General features: G+C 41.3%; 1 protein-coding gene across 5 annotated transcripts in view; it reads right to left on the reverse strand.

Moving 5' to 3' along the window:
• znf608 (zinc finger protein 608) overlaps positions 1 to 26,285 on the reverse strand; it is a 72,760-nt gene that overhangs the window by 23,964 nt on the left and 22,511 nt on the right. For 4 of the 5 annotated variants that reach the window (XM_004555754.3, XM_076891166.1, XM_004555753.3 and 1 more), the window contains exon 2: positions 18,673 to 18,943. In XM_004555754.3, coding sequence (XP_004555811.3) covers positions 18,673 to 18,943 — 271 coding nt within the window. Of the gene's footprint in view, positions 1 to 5,526; positions 6,220 to 18,672; positions 18,944 to 26,285 lie in introns of those variants that run through there. The other variant, XM_076891167.1, reaches the window with a different exon arrangement.

Raw genomic sequence — 26,285 nt, forward strand, 5'->3', positions numbered from 1 at the left:
TTTGTTTCTTTCAGACACATGAAACAGATTTCCCTAAAACTTTAATGCATTGGTGTCCAAACCCAGGCCTCGAGGGCCGGTGTCCTGCAGGTTTTACATGTGTCCTTGATCCATCACAGCTGATTTGAATGGCTAAATTACCTCCTCATCATGTCTTGAAGTTCTCCAGAGGCCTGGTAATGAACTAATCATTTGATTCAGGTGTGTAGACCCAAGGTGAGATCTAAAACCTGAAGGACGTTACAGAGTGCCCTCTGGTGGACAAACTATGCAATGTTGACACATCTAAAATGGCTGAAGGGTGTTTCTCTTCTCCTTTTTTTACTTTTTATTTTTATTTACACATAAAAGTGAGGAACCTTCTAGTGGCCAGCAGAGCCTTGTGGAAACGATCAAACATCCCTGCTACCACTGTGTCGCTGAAAGTCTCCAATGGTTCTTCCTTTTCTTGTTTTGCTGAGAGCGTCCTCCCTTTCTGCAACTGCTCTACTGAAGGTAGGCCAGGTTGACAGACATAGCTGTGACATAACTCTGGACTCTCTGTGAAGCAATGGGACTGACCTGGGTCTGTGAGCACCAACTCCCAGGGGTGAGGCGGACTGGAGAATGCTGTATGCGAGCAACTGAGTATGGACATCAGTCAGCAAAATACAAACATCCACATGCCTGCCCAAATTGGCTACATTGCTGTACAGGCAATGTGTAATGTATGCAGGAAATATGAGCAGACAAAAGGTCAACTACCAGAAAAACTGTGCAAAGCTCGCTCCCACTTCTCGGGTTCAACTCGGCATGGAAGTGGACTGTGTGTTCTACAAGCTGGGCAGCTAAGCTGAGCACTGGAGTGATGCGTAAGATGCATGTTACATGCAGATTTCACAGAGACTCAGAAAAGTCCTTTGGGGAGTCAACATAGCTATCTGTGACAGCTGGGATAGACTCCACGACCCTCACACAACCATGAGCTGGATGATGGATGGATGGATTTTTCATTTATCAGCTGTTACAAATGACGATACCGACGTTTCTCCACAGTCACTTGGACTCAAGCCCACTGAAATAAGGTGTATATAAGAGCTGGTTTAGCAATAAGAGTTAAAAGATGGAAAAACAGTGGTCAGCAGGGGCCAATTCCTCTGGTTAAAAAAACAGAAAAATAAAAACTGAAGTTATAGACGAAAATAATCCCACTGCTTCTGATATGTAAACACTATCCCGATGATTTTTTTATGTCAGTGACGAGTTTCAAGTCTTATTGAACACTGAAAGGTTTGTATTCATGTAACGCAGTCTGTTATCCGTGCAGCATAATGACACTGAAACTAGTTTTCGACTGCCAGCTGAGATTCTTTCTCTGCAGTCTTGAGCCTCAAATGGAGGTAATGCAAGTACAGATGCTCCCTGAGGACTGGAAACAAACTGTTATATCTTCACACCGGGTTACTAGTATAACAATGATACTCGGACCACGACGTAACTTGCGGTATTTATTATAACGGAGCAACTTAACATGGAGCTAGCCCGAGCAACAGCCGAAAAGCATCATTTCCCATAATGCATCGGGGCAAGCCCACTACGGATCCTGTTATAACCCAAAATACACAACATCTCCTCCCCTCTTACAAAGGATGTACTATGAAATAAACAGGTGATCTACTCACAAACTTCAGTCTTCACTGGCACATGACAGTAATAGCCTCACAAACATTTCACCTCTTATTAACTGTAAGTTTACAACACCAACTCTTTTAATTGCTATCTTGGGGAGTGAGGGTGGACTACCTCAACCTCCCCCATGACCCATGGGGATTATTCTGCCCCGTTCATTTGGGTCAGGTGCCATCTAATAACTCAGACGAACAGGAGGCCGCCGCTCTCTATTGGGGTATCGGCGGTCTGTGGTAACGTCAGTCTGTGTGCTCTCTTGTGGAGCCTTTGTTCCTGACACCGAAGATGTCTCAGTCTCTCTTACAGTCTCCTTTACAGGTGGAACCACTGTTCCTGATGTGGTGGAGTTCTCTACTTGTGTGTGTGAAGGGGCTGACGAGTCGATGAGTGCATTTTCAAGATCTCCGCAAGACCCTTCTGCAGACACTGGTGCGGACCGGAGTAGCTGATCCACGTGTCTTCTCCAGACTCCATCGGCCACCTGAACTGTATATGAAACTGGACCAGTTTGAGCAATGACAGTTGCAGGAACCCACTTGTGTACTCCTCGGTAGTTCCTGGCCTGCACTGACTCGCCGGTGCTGAAGACTCTGCCCTTGACCTTTTGACCCCTGTACATGATTTGTTTCTCTTGTTGTTTTTGTACAGTGTCCTTCACAGTTGAGGGTTTCAAAAGATCAAAGGTAGTGCGCAGATCTCTTTTGAACATTGCGTTGGCAGGAGATGTCCTTGTGGTCGCATGTGGACTATTCCGGTAGTTAAGCAGAAACTTGTGCAGTCTCTGATGCAGTGTTCCTTGGCCTTGTGATGTTTTCAGTGCATGTTTCATTGTCTGAACAAACCTTTCTGCAAGACCATTCGTTGCAGGATGGTATGGAGCTGACGTAATGTGCTGCACTCCATTAGCCTGTAGGAAAGCCTCCATTTCCTGTGAAACCAGTTGAGGTCCATTGTCAGAGACTATCTGAGTAGGAGATCCAAACCTACTGCACATTTCTCCTAGAGCTTCTATGGTCTTTTCAGTGGTGGCTGATTTCATGATGGTCACTTCAGGCCATTTACTGTGTGCATCAACAGCTACAAGAAACATTTTGTCCTCGTATGGACCTGCAAAGTCAATGTGTACCCGATGCCATGGCTCCTGTGGGAACTCCCAGGGATGAAGAGGAGCAAGTGGTGGGTTGTTCCGGACCATCTGACACGAAGAGCAGTTCTTAGCAATCTCCTCGATCTGTTTGTCCATATTTGGCCACCAAAAATAGCTTCTCGCTATTTCCTTCATTCTCACTATTCCACTATGTCCTGCATGCAGTTGCTTCAACAGTTTTGGTCGCAGTGACATGGGAATGATGACTCTCCTCCCCCACAGCAAACATCCCGCCTGAACAGAAAGCTCCGCCCGCTTTCCCAGGAAAGCCTTCAGGTCTACACCCTTACTTGCAGGCAGACCCTTAATGATCCAGTCCAGCACTGCTGCCAACACAGGGTCATTTCTGGACGCCTTTTTCACCTGCACAGCCGAAACAGGTGCTGTCTCTACCTCCCTGAAGTAGAGGATCTCAACTGTGTCAGAGACGGGTTTTTTAACAGGAAGGGGTAACCTGGACAACCCATCTGCATTGCAATGAGACTCCGATTTGCGATACTTGATGTCATAAGAATGTCCTGACAATATCAACGCCCACCTCTGGAGACGTGAAGCAGCAAGAGATGGAATCCCTGTATAGGGTCCCAGGATGGTTGTGAGAGGCCTATGGTCAGTAAACAGTGTAAACTTCCTACCGTACAGGTACTGGTGGAATTTCCGAACACCGAATACAATGCTCAGCGCCTCTCGTTCCAGCTGAGCATAGTTGGACTCTGCTGTGTTTAATGTCCTTGATGCGAATGCAATTGGCCTTTCTTCGCCATTTGGGAGAATGTGGGAAATCACTGCCCCCACCCCATAGGGAGAAGCATCACAAGCAAGCTGAATTGGGAACTTGGGATTGAAGTGGGTTAGCACCTCAGATGCAGTCAGTGAATCCTTTGCCTTTTGAAAGGCGTCTTGGCAGCTTGCTGTCCACTCCCATGCTTCTTCCTTGCGTAGCAGGTTGTGCAGTGGTTTCAGGAGTGATGCCAAGTTGGGTATGAACCGTCCGTAGTAGTTCAACAGCCCTAAGAAAGACTTTAACTGACTGACATTTCGTGGTGGGGGTGCATCCACGATTGCTGTGATCTTCGAAGGTGCAGTGTGAAGTCCATTTGCATCAATCACGTGCCCTAGATATTCCACAGATGACTGGAAAAAGTCACATTTCTCCTTATGGACTCTCAATCCGTATTCCTTCAGCCTCTGAAGGGTCGCATCCAAGTTGCGCAGATGCTCTTCATCATCTGCTCCTGTACACAGGATATCATCCAGATAGCATTGCACACCAGGTAATCCGCTCAGGATTTGATCAATCGCTCGTTGAAACAATGCTGGAGCTGATGTGATGCCAAAAGGCAACCTGCAAAATCTGAAAAGTCCCTTATGTGTGTTAATAGTCAACATGTCACGTGACTGCTCTTCAACGTGCATTTGCAGGTAAGCTTGGTTGAGATCTATTTTGCTGAACTTTTGTCCTCCACTCAGACCAGCAAATAAGTCATCAATCAGTGGAAGGGGATACTGCTCTGCTGTTAATACAGGATTCACGGATACCTTGAAGTCTCCGCAGATCCGGATTCCGCCGTCCTTTTTGGGAACTGGAACGATGGGCGTGGCCCACTCGCTGGTCGTAACCGGCTCCAGAACACCATTCTTGACCAATGCGTCTAAATTAGACTCCACCTTGGGCCGAATGGCGTACGGCACAGGTCTAGCCTTCATAAAGACTGGCTTGGAGTCAGGCTTGAGATGCAGCTTCACTGTAATTTTTTTCATGCTGCCCAGCTCCTCACGAAAAACCTCCTGGTGTTTTCCCAGTATGGCCTGTAGCTGAGAGGAACCATGCGACAGCTTTCTCACCTCTTGCCAGTTGAGTCTGATTGTTTTGAGCCACACACGTCCCATTATAGCAGGGCAGTTCTTCTGCGTAACATACACAGGCAGCTTAGCAGTTTGGCCATTGTATTGAACAGTCACCTCTGCCATTCCTTTCATAGGCACTCGATGTCCAGTATATCCTTTAAATACTGTGTCGGAGGGTTTGAGTGGAAGGTGCTTCAGACATGTCCTATAGACATTATATGACACTAGTGATGCTTTTGACCCAGTGTCAATCTGCATTTTTACAACATGTCCCTCCAGTTTGGGCGTGACCCAAAAGCCGTCTGAGGTTTCGTCCACCTTCAGTATTCGCACAGTATTTATTGCAGACAACACTTCTTCATCTGAGGAGTCATTTGCTCTATCCTCATGAAGCTTAACTGTGTGAACATGTCTTTCTTTTTTGAATCTTGCAGTGCCTCTTTTATTCCCAGGCTTTGAGCCCTTATCCTTGCACCTTTTGTTCCTGCATGCCCGTGCTACATGACCTTTTTTTCCACAGTTGTTGCAATCCATTTCTTTGCACCAGCAATCACTAGCAAGGTCTCCTAACTTGCCACAGCGGAAGCATGGTCCCTGTGCATTTGCTTTACCATTGTCTAGTTTGTGTACTCTGTCTGTAGCATGTAGCGCATGGGCTTCTTTTGATGCCATTTCCATGGTCACACTGATATTAATTGCCTTCTCAAGAGTCAAATTACTTTCCGTGAGCAATTTCTTCTGTGCAGCTTCATTTCTTAAACCACACACGAGTCTGTCTCTTAATGTGTCATTTAAAACATCTTTAAACTCACAGTGTTCAGCTAATTTGCGTAACGATGCAACGAACATTGTGACAGACTCACCCTCTTCTTGGTTTCGCTTGTGAAACTTGAACCGTTCAGCGATCACGAGGGGCTTGGGCGAGAAGTGTTTGGTCAGTGTGTCCACGATCTCTGTGAAACTTTTACTGCCTGGCTTTGCTGGCTGTAGCAGGCTCCTTAGCAGGGTAAAAGTCTTTGGGCCTATCACACTCAAAAAAATGGGCACCAGTTTAGCATCCTGTATGTCGTTAGCCGCAACGAAATATCCAAAACGCTCCGTATATGAGCTCCATTGCTCCGTGCTTTCGTCGAAGGGACCGATAGGGCCAGTAACTCCAGCCATTACTCGGCTCCTGGTTGAATGGCACTCTTCCCCTCACAACTGTTCCTTTTCGTAACGTCTCTTTTATCCGTTTATGTTTTGGTTAACGTCACTTACGGAGTCTGCCTTCGTCGTCCTGTCCGCTGTACATTCCTCCCCGTTTCGCTGAGAAAAAAAAAAAAAAAACGGCATCCACCTTCGCACACCGGTAGCGTCGTCCTACCTCCGGCGCCGTCTAACACCAGGTTAGCGCGAGGCATCAGCAGGGAAAAAAAATGTAAAACTCCAAAGCGGACTGCAGCGTCGGTCCAGACGTCCTCGTCGCCACTTTTGTTATATCTTCACTCCGGGTTACTAGTATAACAATGATACTCGGACCACGACGTAACTTGCGGTATTTATTATAACGGAGCAACTTAACATGGAGCTAGCCCGAGCAACAGCCGAAAAGCATCGGGGCAAGCCCACTACGGATCCTGTTATAACCCAAAATACACAACACAAACCACTGCAAATATGTGAGAAACTGCTTGCTGAGTGCATTCCTCGGTATGCCTCTGTATCTTCTGAGACTATAAAGGTTTGGATATAGCTGTAAATAAAATCCTCTCTTGATTCTGTTCAGTCACTAAAAGTTCATTTAGAGGCCAGGTGTGGGTTTTTGGAAGCTGTGTAAGGCCCAGGGGTGCAGCTGCATAAAGCTCTCACCAGTAAAGCAGATTTTTAAATCATCAGAGTTATAAAGCTACATATACACATGGCTCCGCTGCATAAAAGTCAATATTTGTAGAACTGCAGGACAACATGTATAAGCCTCATTTAAATTCTCATCACAAATGTACACAAACTGCCCAAAACAACATGGTTTGAGGGCACATCACCACTCATTAGTCGTGTTAGTGAGAAAAAGGGCCAAGAAGACATGCAATTTAACCAATTTGCAACACTGACGACTCTCTTCAACAGCAGAACACAGTTATTTTATCATAATTATCCAAATGTAACATCAGAATCATGCTCAATAATACATTTATGAAGCATATTCTGAAATAGGCTCAGCAGATGAGACTCAAATTAAAGAAAAAAATGACTAAAATGTAAAGAACTGGTCCAGTGTTTGATATGCTCCCACCTGACTAAACTGTCACTGGCTGGACAACTGGCAATTTTACATTCACAATACAAAACGCACAGCAGGACCAATCCATTACTGGCAGCAGGAGGTATTTTCACATAACTGACTTCTGGCTTAATTATATTTAAATTTACTGAACTTACTGAACAAACTAATTGACACCATCTCAAAGACGCCAACAAGATGTGTGTAAGCTTCACAGTTTTCAAATCACAGCCGTCAACAAGGAACATTACGTAAAAACACTAGTCTTACACCTGCACTTTTTTGAGTGGCCAACAGGGGGCGTTTCCTGTGGATGCAGATATTAGCCTGGTGGCATAAAGGCTATAGGAAAATGACCCTTTGGCTTTCCCTGATTAATGACTAAGACTATGATTAATGAATAAGTTTATGTCCTCAGTCACTAGTTTTAGTTAAATAAGTTTTATTTAACACAGCACGATGTTTATTTATAAATTAGGGACCCCATTATAGTCAAAATGGAGAATAAAGCAGGGTGTGCTGTACCACATGACTGACAGGTAGCTGTTGCATTAGCGTGAAGTGTTCCTTGTTTTCTCAGTCAGATCCACCTCTAGTTTGTCACATCTGGCTTCAAAACACCAAAATAGCAGTGCCAAAGGGACTTTTCAAATGTGCAATATCACAGAGGCTATTTTTATCTTCTTTAATACAGTCTGTGGTAAATAAAGCAGCTACAAGCTGGATGTGACGCCCTCTCTAAATGGAAAAACGGCTCAGAGACTTTTGCTATGATTTTACTGAAACAACTGAAAGGCACTTTGAGTTCACGTTTCATTTCTTTTTTAAATGCCGCATAAATAAAATTGACTGAACTTGACTGAGACATTCATCATACAAAAATTAAGCTCATAAATGAACCTTTTGGGATGAAATTTTTAAAGATATCTGTGTAAGCTGTAAAACAATACCACAAGACATTATTTTTCTATCAGGTTTTGTCTTATTTTACCTGCAGGGTGCATCCTCGCTGCTCATCATTCTTTTATAAATACCGGTTTATGCGTTATATAAATGGCATTTGCATGATTTTTGTGTGTATGCATCATTTATACATCTGGCCCCTGGTGTGCAGCTGAGGAGCACTGATTAAAGCGAGCCGTGCGCAAAGACAAGAATGTGGCGTTCAAGCCAAATTTCAAAATAAAAAGTCAGAGGGTCTCTGACAGCTGGTCTGACTAATAAGACAGCTGAGATGATGAGGTCAACACAGGGAGGTTGACGCATACTGTGTACAAAGAAAGGGTTTTGTTTGACCTAAAAACATAAACAGACATTTTAAACTGACTTTCCTGTAAATCAGTATATGTCTGTAATGTGCAGGCAGCGGTCCTCGGAGTCAAGAAACAGCCGTGATGAGCTGGTTTGGTCATTTGTAACTTTAAATAGCAGAAGCAAGAATCTCAGATACTCATCACGATACAGTGATGATGCGACTGTATCACAATATAGTGACTCATTACATTATAAGACAGTCAATCAGCTACATACAGTGATACAATGAGTCAGATTGGAAGAGGAATCGGTTTGAAATGCCAAATTCCACAAATCTCCAGAGACTGATTGGATGGATTCAGCTCTCAAGTACTCAGCGCAAACGAAGGCATGAAGTCATTAGCGTGAAGTCAATGAACAGAAGCAACCACGATGCACCCGCTGGGCCAACGTTAGCACTGATGACTTATAGATCCTTGGTGTGGATCTTGCAATCCTCATCAGGATCACCTACAGTGGAAACACGTCTGACATCAAGTCTACACATACACTGCAAGAGACCTGATGATGATGATGATGAGCGCTTGAACAATGGAGGAGTAAGCAATACGATACTGCTGCATCAACATATCTAAACCATATCTAAAAGAGCTAATGTCACTTCTAGTTTAATCTTTCATGAATTTCTTGATATCTTATTGCAGGCCCACGTGGATGTGAAAAATCTACTTCTTCAGTGCTGCATTGCTTGCAATAAAGAAATGAGCAGCAATAAAGTAATAGAACAAGTCAAGCAGACAGTAAAACAAACTGATGGTTAAATAATAGTTGCACAAGGACAAGGATAAAAGGGTACAAGATGTAGGATGAAGTAGATGAAATATGTAGAAACAAAGTCCAAAGTGCAGCAATGGAGGTTTTCCTCTTCACTCTCGTGCCCCCTGAAGCCTCGCTCGGGCTGAAACGTGACAGCGTTTCTATTTTTAGTCAGCAAGTCTCTTCTTGGGAAGAAGCCAAAACACTCAATAGGTCGTCAGTTTGTGTCTCGCTGTCATGAACGTGGGCGTTTGTGCTGCTATTAGAGAACCTGTGTGGCATTCAGGATCCCTCAAAGTCTGTTTCTAACACTTATTGAAATAAATGCCCTGACTCAATTTTACTGCTTCACAGAGGCTTCGCACAAACAAGCAACCACTTTTTAAAAGAGAGTGAGCAATGGTTGAGTAGTGCTTGAACTAAACGCCCCTGAATTCAAGCATCTCTATCTGAGGGACTTCAGGGTTTGTTTGTTATGAGTCAGGGAAAAAGAAAATGTTCTCCGCATTGTGCGCCCTCTCTTTATCCTCTGCACTGCAGAAAATAACAACATCTTAATGGAGAAATTAAAAATGAATGTCTTTCCCTCATTCACACGTACTCTGCATTGACTCTCTGTTCATTTTCTCCCTCGCAGTCTGAACCTGCATCTGCTTTTGCTGTGAAACGAAATGAAAAAAGATGCTCGAGCTGCACTGCTGCATCCAAATGTGACATCCACACTGCACTGAGTGCAGTTTAAGTGTCTGTCGAGGCTGTCAGAATCACCCAGCTCTGCCTCGCCTGTGTTTGTGTCGCTGCTGCTTCATATTTTTCTGCTGATTTGCTCTAAGCTCTCGGCAAGCATCCCCTGACTTCTCCTCTGCAGCTGTGTGAGCACTGTCAACAGCAATCCTTAAACCTGAGCCAGTCACAGTCACTGAAGTTGACTCCACAGTATCACATGTATTTAGCAATAAAATGTGCACTTTCTCATTTAAGTGCTGGTAAATTAACGTGATTAATTACTGCTTCGTGAGATTTTGGAGGGGAATTTTTGAGAGAATGAGGAATTATGTATCAAGTTAGATTTGTCAGGAGGTTATTAGAATGGATGGCAGGCAAGAAGGTTCAGAGTCCTATATGTGTAATTGCTTAGTCAGCAAAAGCAGCTTAGATAAGGTTAAAGAATAACAGTGCTAATAAACTTGTATCAAAACAGTCCCCCTGTGATGGACACTGCGTCTCCTCCAGTGCTTCCAAACAATGATCGTATTTGTTAGGTATTTTAGTACCATGGGAGCATTTACTGGATATTGTTTTATAGTGACATTATGCAGGAAAACTCTGTCATTCAATAAGGCCCCTTTGTTTTAGTTATTTTTCTCTTTGACCCAAGAATTGATGTGTGAGAATCACAGGCTGGTACAAGGTTGAAATACCACAGAGATCACTCCCTCAGCTACATTAGTTTCTTAATCTTTTAGACGCCTGTTGAAGGCCAAATGGTTTGTTTCAGATTTCACTAATGAAAGAACTCTTCGTTTTGTGCCTTGAAAATATGTCGCTGAGATAATCACAATTGTATCTGAACTAATAAACTACACAAAGGATGCTTCTTCACCCAAGGGCAGGAAGACGCTGCCTTATCTTGGTCTGTACTGGTTTAAACTGATAAATCTGCTGTCTCATGAATTTTACCCTCTATATAAACTGTTGTACTTGTGAATAAAGTTGAGTCACTTTGGGAAGACAATCTAAAGCAGTCTCTGTTTTCTTGTTCTCCCAAGCTGCTCCCGAGCTGCTCGTACTAACACGCTGAATGGCATGCTTGAATATTACTTGAGAATATATTTGACTGTGTTACAGACTAAGGGACATTCTCTGCTGATAGACGTCCACGCCTCGGAGGAAGCCGATCCACGGAGTAGGCCCTGGAAACAGTTTCCTTCAGTATTACTTGATTTTTATTTTTGGTATCTGAAGAACATTGCAGGAGAGCAAACCTGTCAAGCAAAGATTGCGATGCCACAGTTCAGATCATTTCCTCTGAATGTCCCCCTATAGACACCTCAGGATGTTACAGTAAAACTTTGCTTTGACAGCCTCATCCTGAGGGGCGAATTAACTGTGTAGGATCCCTTGAATGCTGAAAAAATGATGAGTATTATCCTGGTCTCACTTATCACCTGACACATTGCCTCCAGGCTTGGAAACTGTGGATTCTCCCACTACAAACTGCTCGGCTGTAGCTCAATGAAGCTCATCACTTGACGATCTTCCACATGAAATTCGGATCAGTTTGAAACGGAAGTTGATGTTTCTCGTCTGTACAAGTTTGAGGTCTGTGGTGAAATCACAGAGTGCTATTTGCATGTGGTCGTTTTCAGTTAAGCTATCCAAAAATAGCAGCTGAACTGAAAACGATCTAGGGTGTATGAAAACATGACCTTAAACTGGAATTTAAATCTTATTAGGGGGTTTTCTTATAGCCCTTTTCCACTAGTAACTACTCGGGTCGGCTCAACATGGCTGCACTCAATTTTTAGGGTTTTCAATTAGGTGGCCGTACCTGGTATCAGATACTTTCTAATACCAACTCTGCCAGGGTTCCAAGCAATCTGATCCAAAATGTGATGTCAGCAGGTTAGTCAGTGGTGCCACTTGATGAGTCATGAGTGCCTCTTTCATGAAAATCGAAACCGCCATTTTCGAACCTGGCAACAAGGGAAATGACTACACAAAAACAACACCGTAGTCCTCAAGTCTGACAAAAAGCCACACTGAGCAGCAGGTATATCGCCCCATTGTTGTGGTGTTCAGTTCCCATCCGAACGATCACAGGACTTTCATGATCGTGTTGCTACAATGACAGCACATTAGGGGGTACTCGATCATAATGGAAACGACCAAAACCAAGTTGAGTCGAGCCAAGTAGGTACTAGTGGAAAAGGGCTATAAGAGTTGGGATGAGGAGCTTTGCTATCTGAAGGGATAATGCCTCATGGCCATCTCCCTTTGGAAGTTTTCCGGGCATAACTTATGGGATGAGTCCCTGGTGCAGAACCAGAACTTACTGGAGAGATTTCAGATCTCATTTGGCATGGGAATGACTTGGGATCTGCCAGGAGGAACTGGAAAGTGTTTCTGGGGAAAAAGATGTTTGGAACACCCTACTTAGCTTGCTGCGACTGTGACCAGACTTTGGATAAATGGACAAATGGATGGATGGATGGATGGATGGGATATCCACCCTTAATGACATCCAACACAAGAAAGAGTAGATTAAAAGAGCAGTGTGATGCTTTTGGCTCACAGGAATTAGCTGAACATGCACTGATATCAAATGATAAGGTTATCATTTGAAACTTTAACCACGCTCAGTATGAGCATCCCAGATCGGAACAGTGTTTGTGTTAAAATAAATTTTAATAGTTAGATTTTATGGCCAATAAGATGAAGGAGCTACTTAGTTGTTATTACATGTGATTATTTTGTGTGTTCATTGAAATGCAAATCACTTGCTGAGCATAATTATTTACAGTACTTGTAATTGACTTAATGTCTAGAATCCAGACAGACAGACTGAGAGATCCGAAGTCATGGAGTTTGTGCAGCTTAGTTAAGAATCGAGCCAATCACTGTTTGATTAGCGCTCATCAGAGTCTGGTCCCCCACAGGGAAGAAGACGGGGAGGAGGGTTGAAGCTGAAATGGTGGTCTCTTCTTCTCCTCCTTTCTGTCTCTCCAATTAGTATTCAGCTTAATTAACATGCAACCTGCATCTCTCCCTCCCGTATCCCTCCGCCGTCACAAGGAGGGGGCTCCAGTTATCACTCCACCTCCTGAACAATAGTCCCTGAGCGGCAGGAAGAAAAACACTATCTCTCTTTGTCTTTCTGTGTCTCTCTCTTTGACTCTGACATTGTCCATCGCTTTCAGTCTGCATCACTGATGAAATGCTTCTTCTTCGTGCCTCTGTCGGTCTCCTCCTGCCTCCGTCTTTACATTCCTCTCCATCTCCTCTTATCCCTGCGGTAGTTTAAAAATACAGACTAAACCTCTGCTACAGCTCTTTCCATTTCCCCACTTCTCGCTCCATCCATCCATCTGTCAGCCTGTTGGGACAGACTGAGCACCGAATCTATTTTCTTGCTCTTTTTCTTTCCTCTTGCAGCCACCCTCCATCCTTTTCCCTGTCTGTGTATTATTTATTATCTGGTGATATACTGCAGTTTATGTCTCTATATCATTATTTATTTGCTCATTAGAGTGTGTGACTCACTTTATCCTAATATAATAACGTAACGCATCATCTCCCTGATGCTGTTTCTATTTATTTACTTGCACAAACCTGGAAACACAATGCTTTGATGTTTTCATTTAGTGCCTCCACTGAGGGGTGGGGGTGGGGGAGGGTGGCGGGCTGGAGGATGTTGTCACTCCTGTTTGTTTCTTTGTTTTCTACTCAGCAGGGTATCTCAGGGAAGAATCGGTGCGAGATTGGTGGGAAGTCAGAAGCTTTTGGTGGTGAACTCGGTAACAGTATTTTTGCCTTATTAAACCATGAATTTTACGAGCACAAAGCAAATTTAAAATTCAGACTCTTTTAAAAAATTAAATTGGAAAAGGCTTGCTAATCCCTGAGACACTGACATCAATGAGAGAATCTCCATAAAGAATGACACCAGCCAGATGGTGAATTTGAACCCACGACCTTCTTGTTGTGAGGCAACAGTGCTAACCACCGCACTACTGTGCTGAAGACAGAGAGCTAATTACAAATGAGAAAAATTTGAATTGGAGACACTTGAGGCTGACTCCCAAGTTGTTCTGGACAGACTGCACTGGGCTGGTGAGTTGTTGAGAGGGTTCAAATTGATCAGATTTCCTTTAAACAGTCAAGATAAACAAATAATTAAATACACAAATATTCACTTTTGGAGAGAAGAAATATTTGGAATTTAGAATTTAACAGTTTACAGAAAGATATTTTGAGATATTACCAGCTGACCAGAGAAAAAAAACTATTCAGGATACGTCTGCAGAGTTAATCTCTAGATTCATGTAACATCACAGCATTTAATACCAAGGTAGAACCTTTATAGTGAAAAGAAGATCAGACAGGCTGGAGTGAAAGTGGGTTGCAAAGCAGCTTGCAAATGCACAGTTTACATAGCAGTCCCTGCTTGAACTATAGAAGTGTATCAGCTGAACCATGATGGGTGTGGACTCATACTGAGATCAGCTGATCAGTACTACACTAAATATTGTTGAGTCTGTATCACAGTGTTTTCATCTGTAGTGTTGCGTGTTTGAATTAGCTTCTTGATTTTTGTATATCCTTTAATACTGAAAACTCATTTCCTGCTCACACAGAAGCTGACTGTTGCTTTCTCCTTCAGTAAGGTAACATTTATGCAAATAAGGTAAAGTTTACAATATCTACTGATTCAGGCTTACATTTCTTGGGAAAAATGTAATTAAAAAAGAAAACCTTAGATATTTCTTTCAATACTCTAACACACCCCACAGCTACATGTTGTCACTCATTAGTTAGCTTTGAAACCTGAAGTTGAGGGTTTTAGTTTGGACACAATTATATCCTGATTCTCCTTTCTTTATGCTAATGAGGACAATAATTTACAAAATGAACATCATGTTGGTTTTAATAAGACTTAACAACAGAGACATGAACTCATCAGAAAAGCGTTTGTTCAAACTAGATTTGGTTTTCTACAGATGTTTACAACATAATTGCTCCCTATTGGCAATTAGAAACAATCAGGTTTACGGCACTTCCACATTGGCTTAAATTTTAACATTCAGTTTTTATATACAGTCTGTGTCACACCCCCACCCCTATCTCAGCCTTGGAGGAGGATTGAACGCTGATTTCTCATTTTTCTAAGACATTCAAGCTTCATTTTAATTTTTTACCTGCAGTTTGTTCCTTCTTTTTAACTATTTGAGGTCGTCAAGGTCCACGAGAATACATCTAAGTGTAGTCAAAAGTTTTATCCACAGTTTGTTTTCTCTGCCTCTTTGGGCCCTGTTATACAAACAGTCTGAAGTGGGAGATGCATTTTTCACTTTCTTTCTCGTCTCCATCTCTATCCTGTTTAGCAGCAGTCTTGGCCAGGGTTATATTGCCCTGCACTGTGTTTATATTTTCTTCTTTATTTTTTCCTGGGCAGAGCGAAAAGCACCAGTTAATTAATACTGGGGCACTTCTACGCCAAACTCAACACTCAGCTTCAGAGGACCAGCGGCTGGCAGAGCGAGATGGGCAGTGAGAGATTGGATTTATTCATTAAAAGCCTGCAGTAAGTTATTACACCTCCGCTGAGAGGCTGCAGTGCTGAATGCTGTCCTCGTTAACGGCCTATCAAAGTGCGGTGGCGTAGAAATCGGCGGGTGAATCATCGGGCCGTCTGATCTACAGCCCAGCACTCCCATGGTATCATTTTGTAGTGTTGGATGCGTTTCTAGTTCTGCGTTATTTGGACTCATGAGCGCGCGGTGCAACGCCAAAACTGCTCTCACGAGGACGTCCAGCCTTGTTTGAAAAGAATCGTGGTTATTTTTGTTTGTGGGACTGAAAGGTCTGGAATAATAAAAATTAGTACTATCATCTACTTTTTCTTGTAACATATGTTTTTCAAACCCACACAGATTGTAGCAATGCCCGCTTTAATTGGGCCAAGCGTATCTTTTCAGGGCACAAACAGCTGAAATATTCAACTTTTTTTTAATATGCATATTTTCACTCCAAAGAGGAAAAAGCTGGCAGATGATGTTCTGGCTGTGGGTTGCGAAGATGGCTGAAAGTAAAAAGGAGAAGCTAAAATAAAATCTGATCTCCAGTGACAGGACCAAATTGAGGAAGTGCACATCGTTAAGGTTAGAGAAAAATGGCTGCAGTTGATCGATACTGATATTTGGTGATTTACAGCCCCGGTTCTGAAAATGTTGAGACCCTGAATAAAATGTAAATAATAATAATGCAATGAAAGTCCTCATTACACTATATTTACCTTCATACAACATCCCATCTTTTTGGAATTTGGGTTTTAACGGCAACTCATATTGGTAGCACTGAAGTTCTCCTGGTGCAAATTTACAGACATTGTTTCTTATGTCTTTTGCTGGAAAATGAAGAAATGTTTCTTCTGGGTTGGCGATGAAAGGCTTGAGCCTTGTGAATAAGATCTTAGTCACTAACATAGAATCTAAAATGAATGCATCGTATTGCGGTGGAGCCCTGAGCCTATAAACCAGGTAATCTAAAATATATTATCCAGTAAAATGTGAAAGTACAAGACAGAAGAAAATAAAAGGCCAAAAAATGTAAATTTACTACCGCTGGTCTCAGGGCGCAGACTGTAGAGCTCACTGAAGAATATTGGTGATATATTAGGTGTACAAATATATGGTTGGTAGGCTTGGCAGTGGTTTTGATTTTGTTTTAAGCAGACAGAAAGGTGCTTAACAAAGTAAATTGGGAAACAACCTCCAAATCTTTACAAGATATTAGAGAAATCAAGGACTGTTTTTTAATGTAGATCAATCATCCAAAATTCATCTGCGACTTGGGGCTGTCAGTTCTGTCTGTGCTTCAGTGGAAGGCAATCCTGCTACTACTCCTATCTGCTCGGCTCATCACCCATAGTACAGAAGCCAAGCTGTGCAGATGTGCATACAACATCAAGAAGCTGTCGGTGGACGGCTGGTTCAAAAAACAAACAAACACACCAAAGAAAACCTCACTGAACTTTGCTTTCCTCTTCTTTAAACTTAAGTCTTTTTTTAATAAAAAACATTTTTTTAGGGCCAGAACCTCTTTGCTGGGTGTCAAAACTGTTTTACTTGAAGGACATTTCATGATATGTCACGTTCTCTAGACCCGATCCCTTTCTTTGGCACAGTGTCATCACTCTGCTGCATTATCTCCACGGCTTTACCAGATGCATCCACACAGACCAACAAATTGCCTCGCTGTTTAATGCTTAAACCTTGGTGGTTTCCCATCTTTACTCAAATAAGAACACGGTGCATTATTTTATGCAACAGCCGAGATGCAAAGATGCTGAAAGCACAGGAGAAGAGGATGTTGAACAAACTAAAAAAGGACTCATCGAGCTGGAGTCATAGAGCGATGAAGTCGTACATCGCTTAAAAGACTAAAATGTGAAGCTGTCTATCAAAGTCTGTAGAAAAATTGTACCTCAGTAAACATTTCCTGCTGAGTTTATAGTCTTACTGACTCATTTTGGATCCTGGTGACTACAAATTAAGTCAGTTTTCTAAATTTTGATCATCCTAATTTTCAGAAAGGATTAGCCAGAGACATGCTTATTGGATGATGACCTATGACCGATAAGCCAATACATCTTCTCAGATAGTTAAACACACAAACCCTACAGCGCACATCCTTCAGTCACATTAAATCAGCGCCTGGTGCCAAAGGCATTAGCTGTCTCACAGTCACATCAGCTTCTCTTCAAATCAGATTTCACCACGTTGCAAAAATCCATTCACCCACCCAATAAGGTCGTCGTTTACATCACACTTTTACATTAAGGTCACTTGATAATAACTGGACCAGCTCCATAAAATAATTAACGCTCTTGAAAGTTGCATTATGATGTGCTGTGTTTTCCTGATAAGAACTCATTATGGAAATACCAAATATCCCAACGAGCCAAAGCAATAAATAAAAGTAGAATTTTTTCCTCAGCTCTAAGTAAAAACAGTCTGTTTCCCTAGAGCTGTCAGAAATGTATAAACGGTCCTTAAATGAAGAGTCTCCAGTTACAGTGTGATTGACTATATCTCACTGAAAACGCCGTCTTTAGTTTTAATGAGATGGACTAAAACAACAATTTGCTGGAAGCATAAACCCCTTTTTTGTAAAGAGGCCACCCTGCCTCAGAAGAATGCTTTAAAAAAAAAAAAAAAAAAAAAAAAAAAGACAAAGGATGAACTGAAGCTCTGCCATCACGTAATGTCGCATACTGCTGTTTCTGATGTCATTTAGAAAAAATAAAAAATAAAAAAAATAAATAAATAAACTGGATCCTAAATAAGCAGGATAGCTGCAACAAATGGAAACAATAATAAAAGAAAAGCATCCCTGAAAGAGAGTTTAGACTTTTCCACTTGTCAAAGTAAACTCATGTCTCGCTAAGGATCAGAAAAGCTGCCAGGGCGTTTCAGGCATCTCAAATTCTACTGAAGCATGGCAAAGGTATTTCATTTGCCCGTGCTTGACACTTTAGCCTTTTCACATTCTCACCGTCATTCAGTGCATTCCTGGAAACGCTCTGACTCACTGTAAACGAGTTTCAGGTTTTCTTCATATTTCTACTTATTTAAACCCATTCACAACAAATGACTTTATTCTACCTCAGACTGTTTCTTGTGTCAAATCAAAACACTGCGAGGAAGGTATAAAGGTTGGAACAATACTACTGCTCCGACACACACTGAATGCCAAACACTGTATCCATTATGTTTTCTTTTTTATGGTTTTTCTACCTTCAAGGCAGCCACTGCTACAAAAGACCTTGCAAGAGGAGAAAGTAGTATTTAATAGCCCCATAAGTCTGCAGATTCTTGAATGTAACCTGGGTTTTAATGCTTGATGTGCTAAAATTGTGTGTTGACCAGTGTGAGGTTTCAGGAAGAATGCTCACCTTCCTCTGTCTCATGCCAAACGATACCCTCCAGGTTGACACTAGTCCCAGGTTGGCAGGGCCCCAAGCAGGCCGAATCACCCTCCAGCGCCCCTGACGCAGCTCCATCCTGGGTGTTGGTGCCGATGGACCTCGTCCTCACCGCCAGCTGCTTAGGGTTTGAGGTGGGCAGGGCCGGGGGGGAAAACGAGGGGGCCGAGGGCAGCGAGCATCCAGGGGCCCCGGGGTGGCCTGGAGCTGGGGGAGCTGGGACTGTGAACATGGGGTCCACCTGCAGAGAAGAGGATTCATTAAAGATCAGATTATGCCACTCAGCTTAGTTTCAATATATTTAATGAAATATATGTCCATGATTGAGCTTCCGCTTCTGCTGAAATTAATGGGAGAGAGAGATGGGCAGAAATATAAGGAAAAGGATTATTAAAGTCATTTTATTATTACTGGAGTGAATCCAACTGACAGATGATTATTTCAGTGTTGGATAATGCTGCATAATGGAGGCAAGAATCGGAAGGACATTTTAGAAGAGGAGACATTTTCTCCAAATGTCACACTATTCATTATTCCACCCTCAGTCTGCAGTTACCAGCTTCCTAATACTGAGTGTCAGCTAATCATCTCTCAACTGTATCCAGACTTTAAAAAAATCATTTTTTCTCACTCGGTCTGGTTCGATTCATCTTCATCTCTCTTTCCTGGCTGGTGGAGTCCTCACCCTTGTGAAATGCAAACATTTCACACTCGTTGAGCAGTTTTTGAGAGCAGAGGCTTGGATGAATGTTTCCAGCTAACACACACACGTACAGAAGCTGCACATTATAATTAGCTTCCACTTTTGTACAGAGTGACTCAGAAAAATAATACAGTAGTGCAAGAAGGTAACAATGGATACATTCAGTGTGATTATAACAACAACAAAAAAAGTGTTTCTGCCAGGAAAGTGCTTAGACCCTGCGGCTTCTGGGGCCAGCAGGGCAGGGGACAATTTAATGTTGCACTCAATCCGTGTAGCCTATCCACCCACTAATTGCTAATTGTGGAGCAGTGAGAACATTTCTGCAAACACAAGGAGGTGGAATGAGACGGAGAGAGATGCAGGAGAGTTTATTTCACGCTCTCAGCATCAGGACAAAAGTAACTGCTCAGAAATATTTGGAAATCACACATGACATATTCAGAATCTTTATTGATATTCATTGTGTAACAATAATGCGTGTGACAACTGTCAGTGTAACCAACATCATCAACCCTTTGAGGGCTGGATTCAAATTCACAGCACACCGGATTTGTTCTATTTTAATATTAATCAATGTTAAATGTGGACATAATTGTGAGGAACACTCCCTTTCAAAAAAAAACAACTTTCAAGCTTTTTGTGTGTGAAAAGGTTAAAAGGAACACATTAGATATTTTAACGTTTATAGATTGTCTGTAGATTTTAATGTATTTGAGTCCTCCTGCTCTCTGGGTCACTGGGAGCACTGGTTGACATTATGGAGCTGTCGAACAAAAACGTGAATTTCATCTGTTTAAGATGAGGGTTTGATATATCAGAGGGATTTCTTTTCAGATGTTTTTAAGTGTTTTGATTGTAGTAAAATAATTTCCTGTAGGTATTAAAGACATCATAGTGTCATTTTACAGTATCAGCTATTCAGATTTCAGGAATGAAGGGAACGGCAGCAGAGAACTTGTGGCAGCTTTCTCCCAATAGCATCACCTTCATCCACATCAACCAGCTGCTTCTTATACACACACTGAAGCTTCTGATGGGCTTTAACTTCACTTCTGATGTTTAATTATCATTTAGAAACCTGTGCCAGCATGAGGGGGCACCCTCATGACCACTCAGCATGCATTAGAACAATACCAATATTCTTTGGTCTTCTTCTTAGCCTACTTTGGGTTTAAAGGATCTGAGGAAAGTTTATATTTCACATCACTGTGCACATTCAAACATCAAACCAATTTGAGTCTAAATGCAGGAACAATAACACAGAAAAAACAATCCTATTGGTGTATCCATCACCAAGGCTTATTGTATACAAACAGATGAAAGAAACAGTAACATGTAATCTATGCATCATTTAAAGCTCTGTACTCAAGTCTTAAATTGGGAAAAATCAGAAACTGTTTTTTTTAGGTCTGCTAATTACAGAAAAAGAGGGAGCATAAAGGGAGTAACATGTTTTAAAATGGCAGGCAATTATAAATACGTTTCTATCAGCTCAACAAATACCAGCAAACACACAACCTCTTTCTGTGCAGTGCTAAAAGCTAAAAGTATAGCTGCTGTATTTGAGACTGAGAGAACTCCAGTCAGAGATGGAGAAAGATGTAAAAAAAGACAGGACAGACGACTGCACTGATCAGTGCAAACAAACTGAGGTATTAACTTTATGTTATTAAAGCAATCCATGAAAAAACTCGGGATAAACGGGTTAGTTTGCAGCACTGTTTGCAAATTTACAATAAAGTGTTGGACTGGTGCACAGTGGCTGTGGTGTTCATGGTCAGATTAGGTTACATCAAGTACAGCACAGATGGATTTGAACTGAAGCTGATATAAAGGCAGCAAACTGTCTGTCAGTGTAGGGGATGAAAATCAGCCAAGATAGCTAATGGATTAAGTTGTGTAAGATCAGCTGATCACCTGTACAAGAAGAAATCTACTGGACCACACAACAGGAATTATTGTGATTTGTGGTGCTTTTCCGTACACTCAGCCATTTTCACCAATATTAGCGTTCCCCCATGTGCCAAATCCCACTTTAACCCTTGACTGCACTTTTTTTTCTGTTTAGGTGTAGAGGCAAAGAAAAACAAAAAACGTTTGTATTCCCATGGACTGCTACATTTTATCATTATATAATTAAAAGAACAAGAGCTTCAGTTAGCTTGGCACGAAAAAAGCTGGTCAAAATGTCCTTCAAAGAGCTGCTTTTTACTATTTTGGGTATATTTCAGAGCTTGTACATTTTCACTTTTACTTGAATAAAGAAGTTTAATGAGTACTTCAGCTTTTATAGGAGTATTTTTTAACACATGTATCATAATTCTACTTAGGTAACAATTCTGCACTTTTGCCAGTTCTGCAGGGACCTGAATTTTCAGGTCTGGTTAAACGCCAACATCACCATTGTTTCCCACTATATTAATCAATACTAAATTAGTTCAAACTCAAAAAAACAACTCCTTAGTTTTTTGTGAAACGTTACGAGTCATTTCATATTTCTTCTTCGATTCCAGGCTCCAGTGGTGTTTCATAAACCCAAGAACATGTTTTTAAGTTCATGGCTTGTGAGTGATCTTAACTACTATCATCACCATAGTTAGATGTAATGAAACCCATGTCAACGGTGCCTTTAAGAGCTCCTCTCTTATCTTCACCACTTATTATAGTCCCAATTACAGCAGCTCTGGGAAATAATTCTGCTGAGAGAGCAGCAGCAATCAGCAGTGAAGGATTTTTCTCGCCATTATGACTCAATAAAGATTACGGGCTTGACAGATATCTCACTGCGCGATATTCTTGAGTGATTTAACGCTCAAAAGAACTTCTTCACCACGCTGTGTCTGGAAGTGCCCGAGAAAACAGCAGCACTTTGTCAGGTCCGACACGGAGCTTTTCTGTAGTGTTTGGTTTCCCAGATAAAGGAGGTCCGCTGCTGTTGTGTTATTATGGAGATCAATCAGTTCCTTGCAGGTTTCTCTAAAAATTGACAAGAGAAGATTTTTCTTACTTCTTTAGAGAGAAAAACAAAAGACTCGAGGGTGCCCTGCACCTTTTTTTAGAAATGCCTTTACTTTTTCTTCTACAGCAGATTTCGATACTGCCAAGTTTATTGTTGCAGCTCCAGCTCACTTTGGAATCAGGGCCAAAAACTACTGGTTTCAAAATCCATAATCAAATATGATCATTAGTGTTTGAGGGAAATAGTCTCCCTGATTATCAATCAAAGGTTATAATTTAAAAAATGTTATTTAATTGTAAAAAAAAAAAAGTGAAATAGAAATAAAAAGAATTTCATACTTTGGGATAATGTCTGAAAAAGTATTAGTGGCCTTATTAAAGGTTCTCTTTTTAATTAGGCCTCAGTCAGTAAAGGCTAGAGACCCGGGGGTTACTGCCAGTCACTAGAGTGAAACTGGTTCCAAGATTACGGTACTGCACTAAAAACAAGAATGATTGCTTTGGTTGCTAGCAGGTTACCTTTGTCCCACATGGTTTGTATGGAAGAAGCCGGCTTGTTTGCAAACTACTCGACAAGCATTAGTGGGACTGTGAAAAGTGCGACGTAAACTCGACACGGACATCATTCACCATCAAAGTTAAGCTTCTGAAATGTGTTGGTTGGAGTGGTAAAGCAAAATGAAGGCGAACTCTCTCTGTTGTGGAAAAAACTACATATGAGCATGACAATCTGCCAGTGGCTAAAGATACCAACGGGAGGTTTGTGGTACTACTACAGCTGGAGATAACCAGCAGCGACTGACCAACGAGTCAGGGAATACACATTTTTCCCAAGTTGAAACTCCATGTTGGACATGTTGAGATGTTTTCAAAAGTATTTGTTTTTTTAAACTTTTGTCTTTTTAACCATAACCATTTGCTCAAGAGCCTTCACGGTCTCTCAGACTAACATTAGAAACAAGAATATAGAAACTATTTAAGTGGCTAAAATGACTGATTTGGTCCATTTATGCCTGTTTTAATTGTTGCTTTTGTGTTTTTCATTCCTATAAAGTTTCTTTTATCTGTTGCAGACGTTGAAAAATGTAATCAATGTGTCTTCATCAACAGAGCTGTTTTCATCATCACTTTACGCATGCTTCTGCAGCAGTAAACCTTGGTACTCTAGGATTGTTAGCCATGGTTTACTATGAAATATTACAAGGCAATGATTATAAGAAGAAACCAGATTATAATGTTAAAAAATATACACACATTTTTATTATCTGTTCAATATAATACAGAGATGCACCTCTTTCTTCAGAGTCTGCTGATTGCTTTTGGAAGATTTAACAATATTTTAAAACACAAAACATATTTATTAGTTTAGAAAACAAACTTGAAACGTGGTGGGCTGGCTCTTTTGAGAAATGCCCTGTTAGCTCTCCCTCAACCTTTGGGTTGATCATCTAGCGTTTGCTGTTCCCAGTGATATACATCGATTATTCCATGAAGCGGGACACTGTTGAGGACAAAGGCTGATGCATGAAGCCAAACTGTGACATGCATATATTAAAGTGGCACAAACACGTATTACTCGTCCTTCCTTTACTACCCGAGTGATTAATAAGTGGAAGAAACTCACCAACACTTGAGTTGCCTGTTTAGTGTCCCTTGCAGTATCTGTAATCCAGCTAGTATGAAAAGCTTTGTTTCGGCTGCGTACTGCACAGAATTTATGTTAAAACCTTGATAAACAATGCAAATTTATCATGCAAAATAGCAATAAAACAAAAGGCAGATAATCCTCTGTGCTTTCTGAAACCGTCTGTTAACTCCCACACAGCTGCTGACAAAGACCACACAGGACTTCTTCAACCAAATCACAAAGCAAATTAACTATAAAAGAAGAATCACGATCCCCGGTGATTTCTGTTCTGCCGTTAACGCCTTTTTTTCCTCCCTCAGATACCCAGAATAACAACGCTTGGTTGCAAATCACACGGCAGCTACAGTCGACCAGGCTGCAGACTCACACAGCAAAATAACAATAAAAACACAGGCCTGCTCCCTTGTGAGTCAGACGCTTCGAACAAATTATCCTTTCTCACACTGTTTCTTAATTAAAAAAATCCTTCAACACGCACACACAAATATAACACACCAGAACAGGAGAATCTATTAAATAAAAATATAGGCTTCAGTTTAAATCGCAGGTCGGCTTAGTTTCATATGATCTGTAATGATATTACTTAATGCGCTGGTATTATTCAAAAATACCATACACTAAGATTAAGTGAATAAATAAATACATACATAAAGTCATTAATTAAATATGAAATAATAATGAAAATTCACTCAGGGCTCTTTCTTAGTTTGTGGCTCGGCTCAGGTCATGAGCTGATGTTGCTGTGATTTTCCAGATTAAATACCAGGTTATCTTTTGCTTTATTTTTCTAGTCAGACGATTGTTCTGTTCATAGAACCTGATATGTTAAATGCACTGAACGGGGATCCTTTTAAATGTCTCGGTAATATTATTAACACAGTTGCGTCCAGTACAGTGCAGAATGGCATAAAATACAACACTGGTTTTCATGTGAAAACAAAAGCTTTCATAGGATCTGTGAAATGGAACAGCTTATAGAACCACCTTTTGCAGCAACACAGTCATTTTCTGTATGACCTAATCAGTCTCTCCCATCTTTGGTCTTAAAGATGGACTCAAATTTCTTTAGTGTACAGAGGAGTTTATGGACGACTAAAAATTTCAAAGGTCGTGTGGCTAGAAAGCAAGCCCAGATCATCACCCTTCCACCGCCATGCTTGACAGTTGGTATGACGTGTTTTTGCTGATATCCTGTACTTGGCTTTTGCCAAATATGGCAGTTTGTTCAAAAATCTTAGCTTTAATTTTCTCTGTCCTAAAGACATTTTTCTATAAGTCTAGTAGTTTGTTTTCAGATGCAACTTTGCAGACTTAAGTCGTGCTGCTACATCTGTTTTGAAGGCTCCTGACAACCCTTGAAAACAAGCCATAGTAGTTCAGTCTTTTTCTAATTGCAGTGTCACGACCTTTAACAGCTAACATGTTAACTGAGGCCTGTATTGTTTCTTGGTGCATTGCTAGGTCTGACCTTGGGTTGAATTTGCTGGGATGTGCATTTGTGAGAAGATTGAAGCACTGTGTTAATGCATCAGTCTTTCTAGAGCTGCACTTCTTTAAAGGTATTTGACAGCAAACTGTTAAAACCTCTGCTTTTACAGAAATGGTCACACTTGCTGATGATCAGTTAATCTAGTCCGTTTGATTAGCAGCACCTGAGTAACTCTCAGAATTTTTTCACATGACTGTAAACAAACTGTTTCATGTATCATAAAATTAGCAAAACTGTGTAAATGTAAAAGTATATTTTTTTATATACAAAACATATATGTTTTATTGTCGGGCAGGATTATTTCAGCAACTCTGGGAACTAGAAATGCAGACATATCTTGACCAGAGGTTCCTACAGTAGCCTTTTCTGTAAGTTGAGTTATTAAACACTTATCAAGTAATCAAAAAATAAGAAACTTGTCCAGTAATCTCAGAGTTTCTTGAGAGAGGAGAGCTGCATTCTGAGGAGCTTTGGAAATGGCCTGTTACAAGGTCAAAGTCAAATAAATTTTATTGACTCTTCAGATATTCTTTGTCTTAAATAGGCACAAGTTCAAGTTTTGTAAATAGGACTTAGTAACAGATTAGGGGCGAGCACAACAATAGTTATGCATTTTCTACATCACCAGCTTGTCTGCCAAAGTTTTATGGATTTTCACACATTTCAGCACTTTGCTCAGTCTGTGGCAGTTCACTTACTGTATCTAAATCAGCCCAACCCTGCTTTAGACAGACTTTGCTTTTGGTTTGCTCCATAACAGCGTATAAAAAATGACTCTATAG

This window comes from Maylandia zebra, linkage group LG12 (genome assembly GCF_041146795.1).
Source record: "Maylandia zebra isolate NMK-2024a linkage group LG12, Mzebra_GT3a, whole genome shotgun sequence".
NCBI lineage: Eukaryota > Metazoa > Chordata > Actinopteri > Cichliformes > Cichlidae > Maylandia > Maylandia zebra.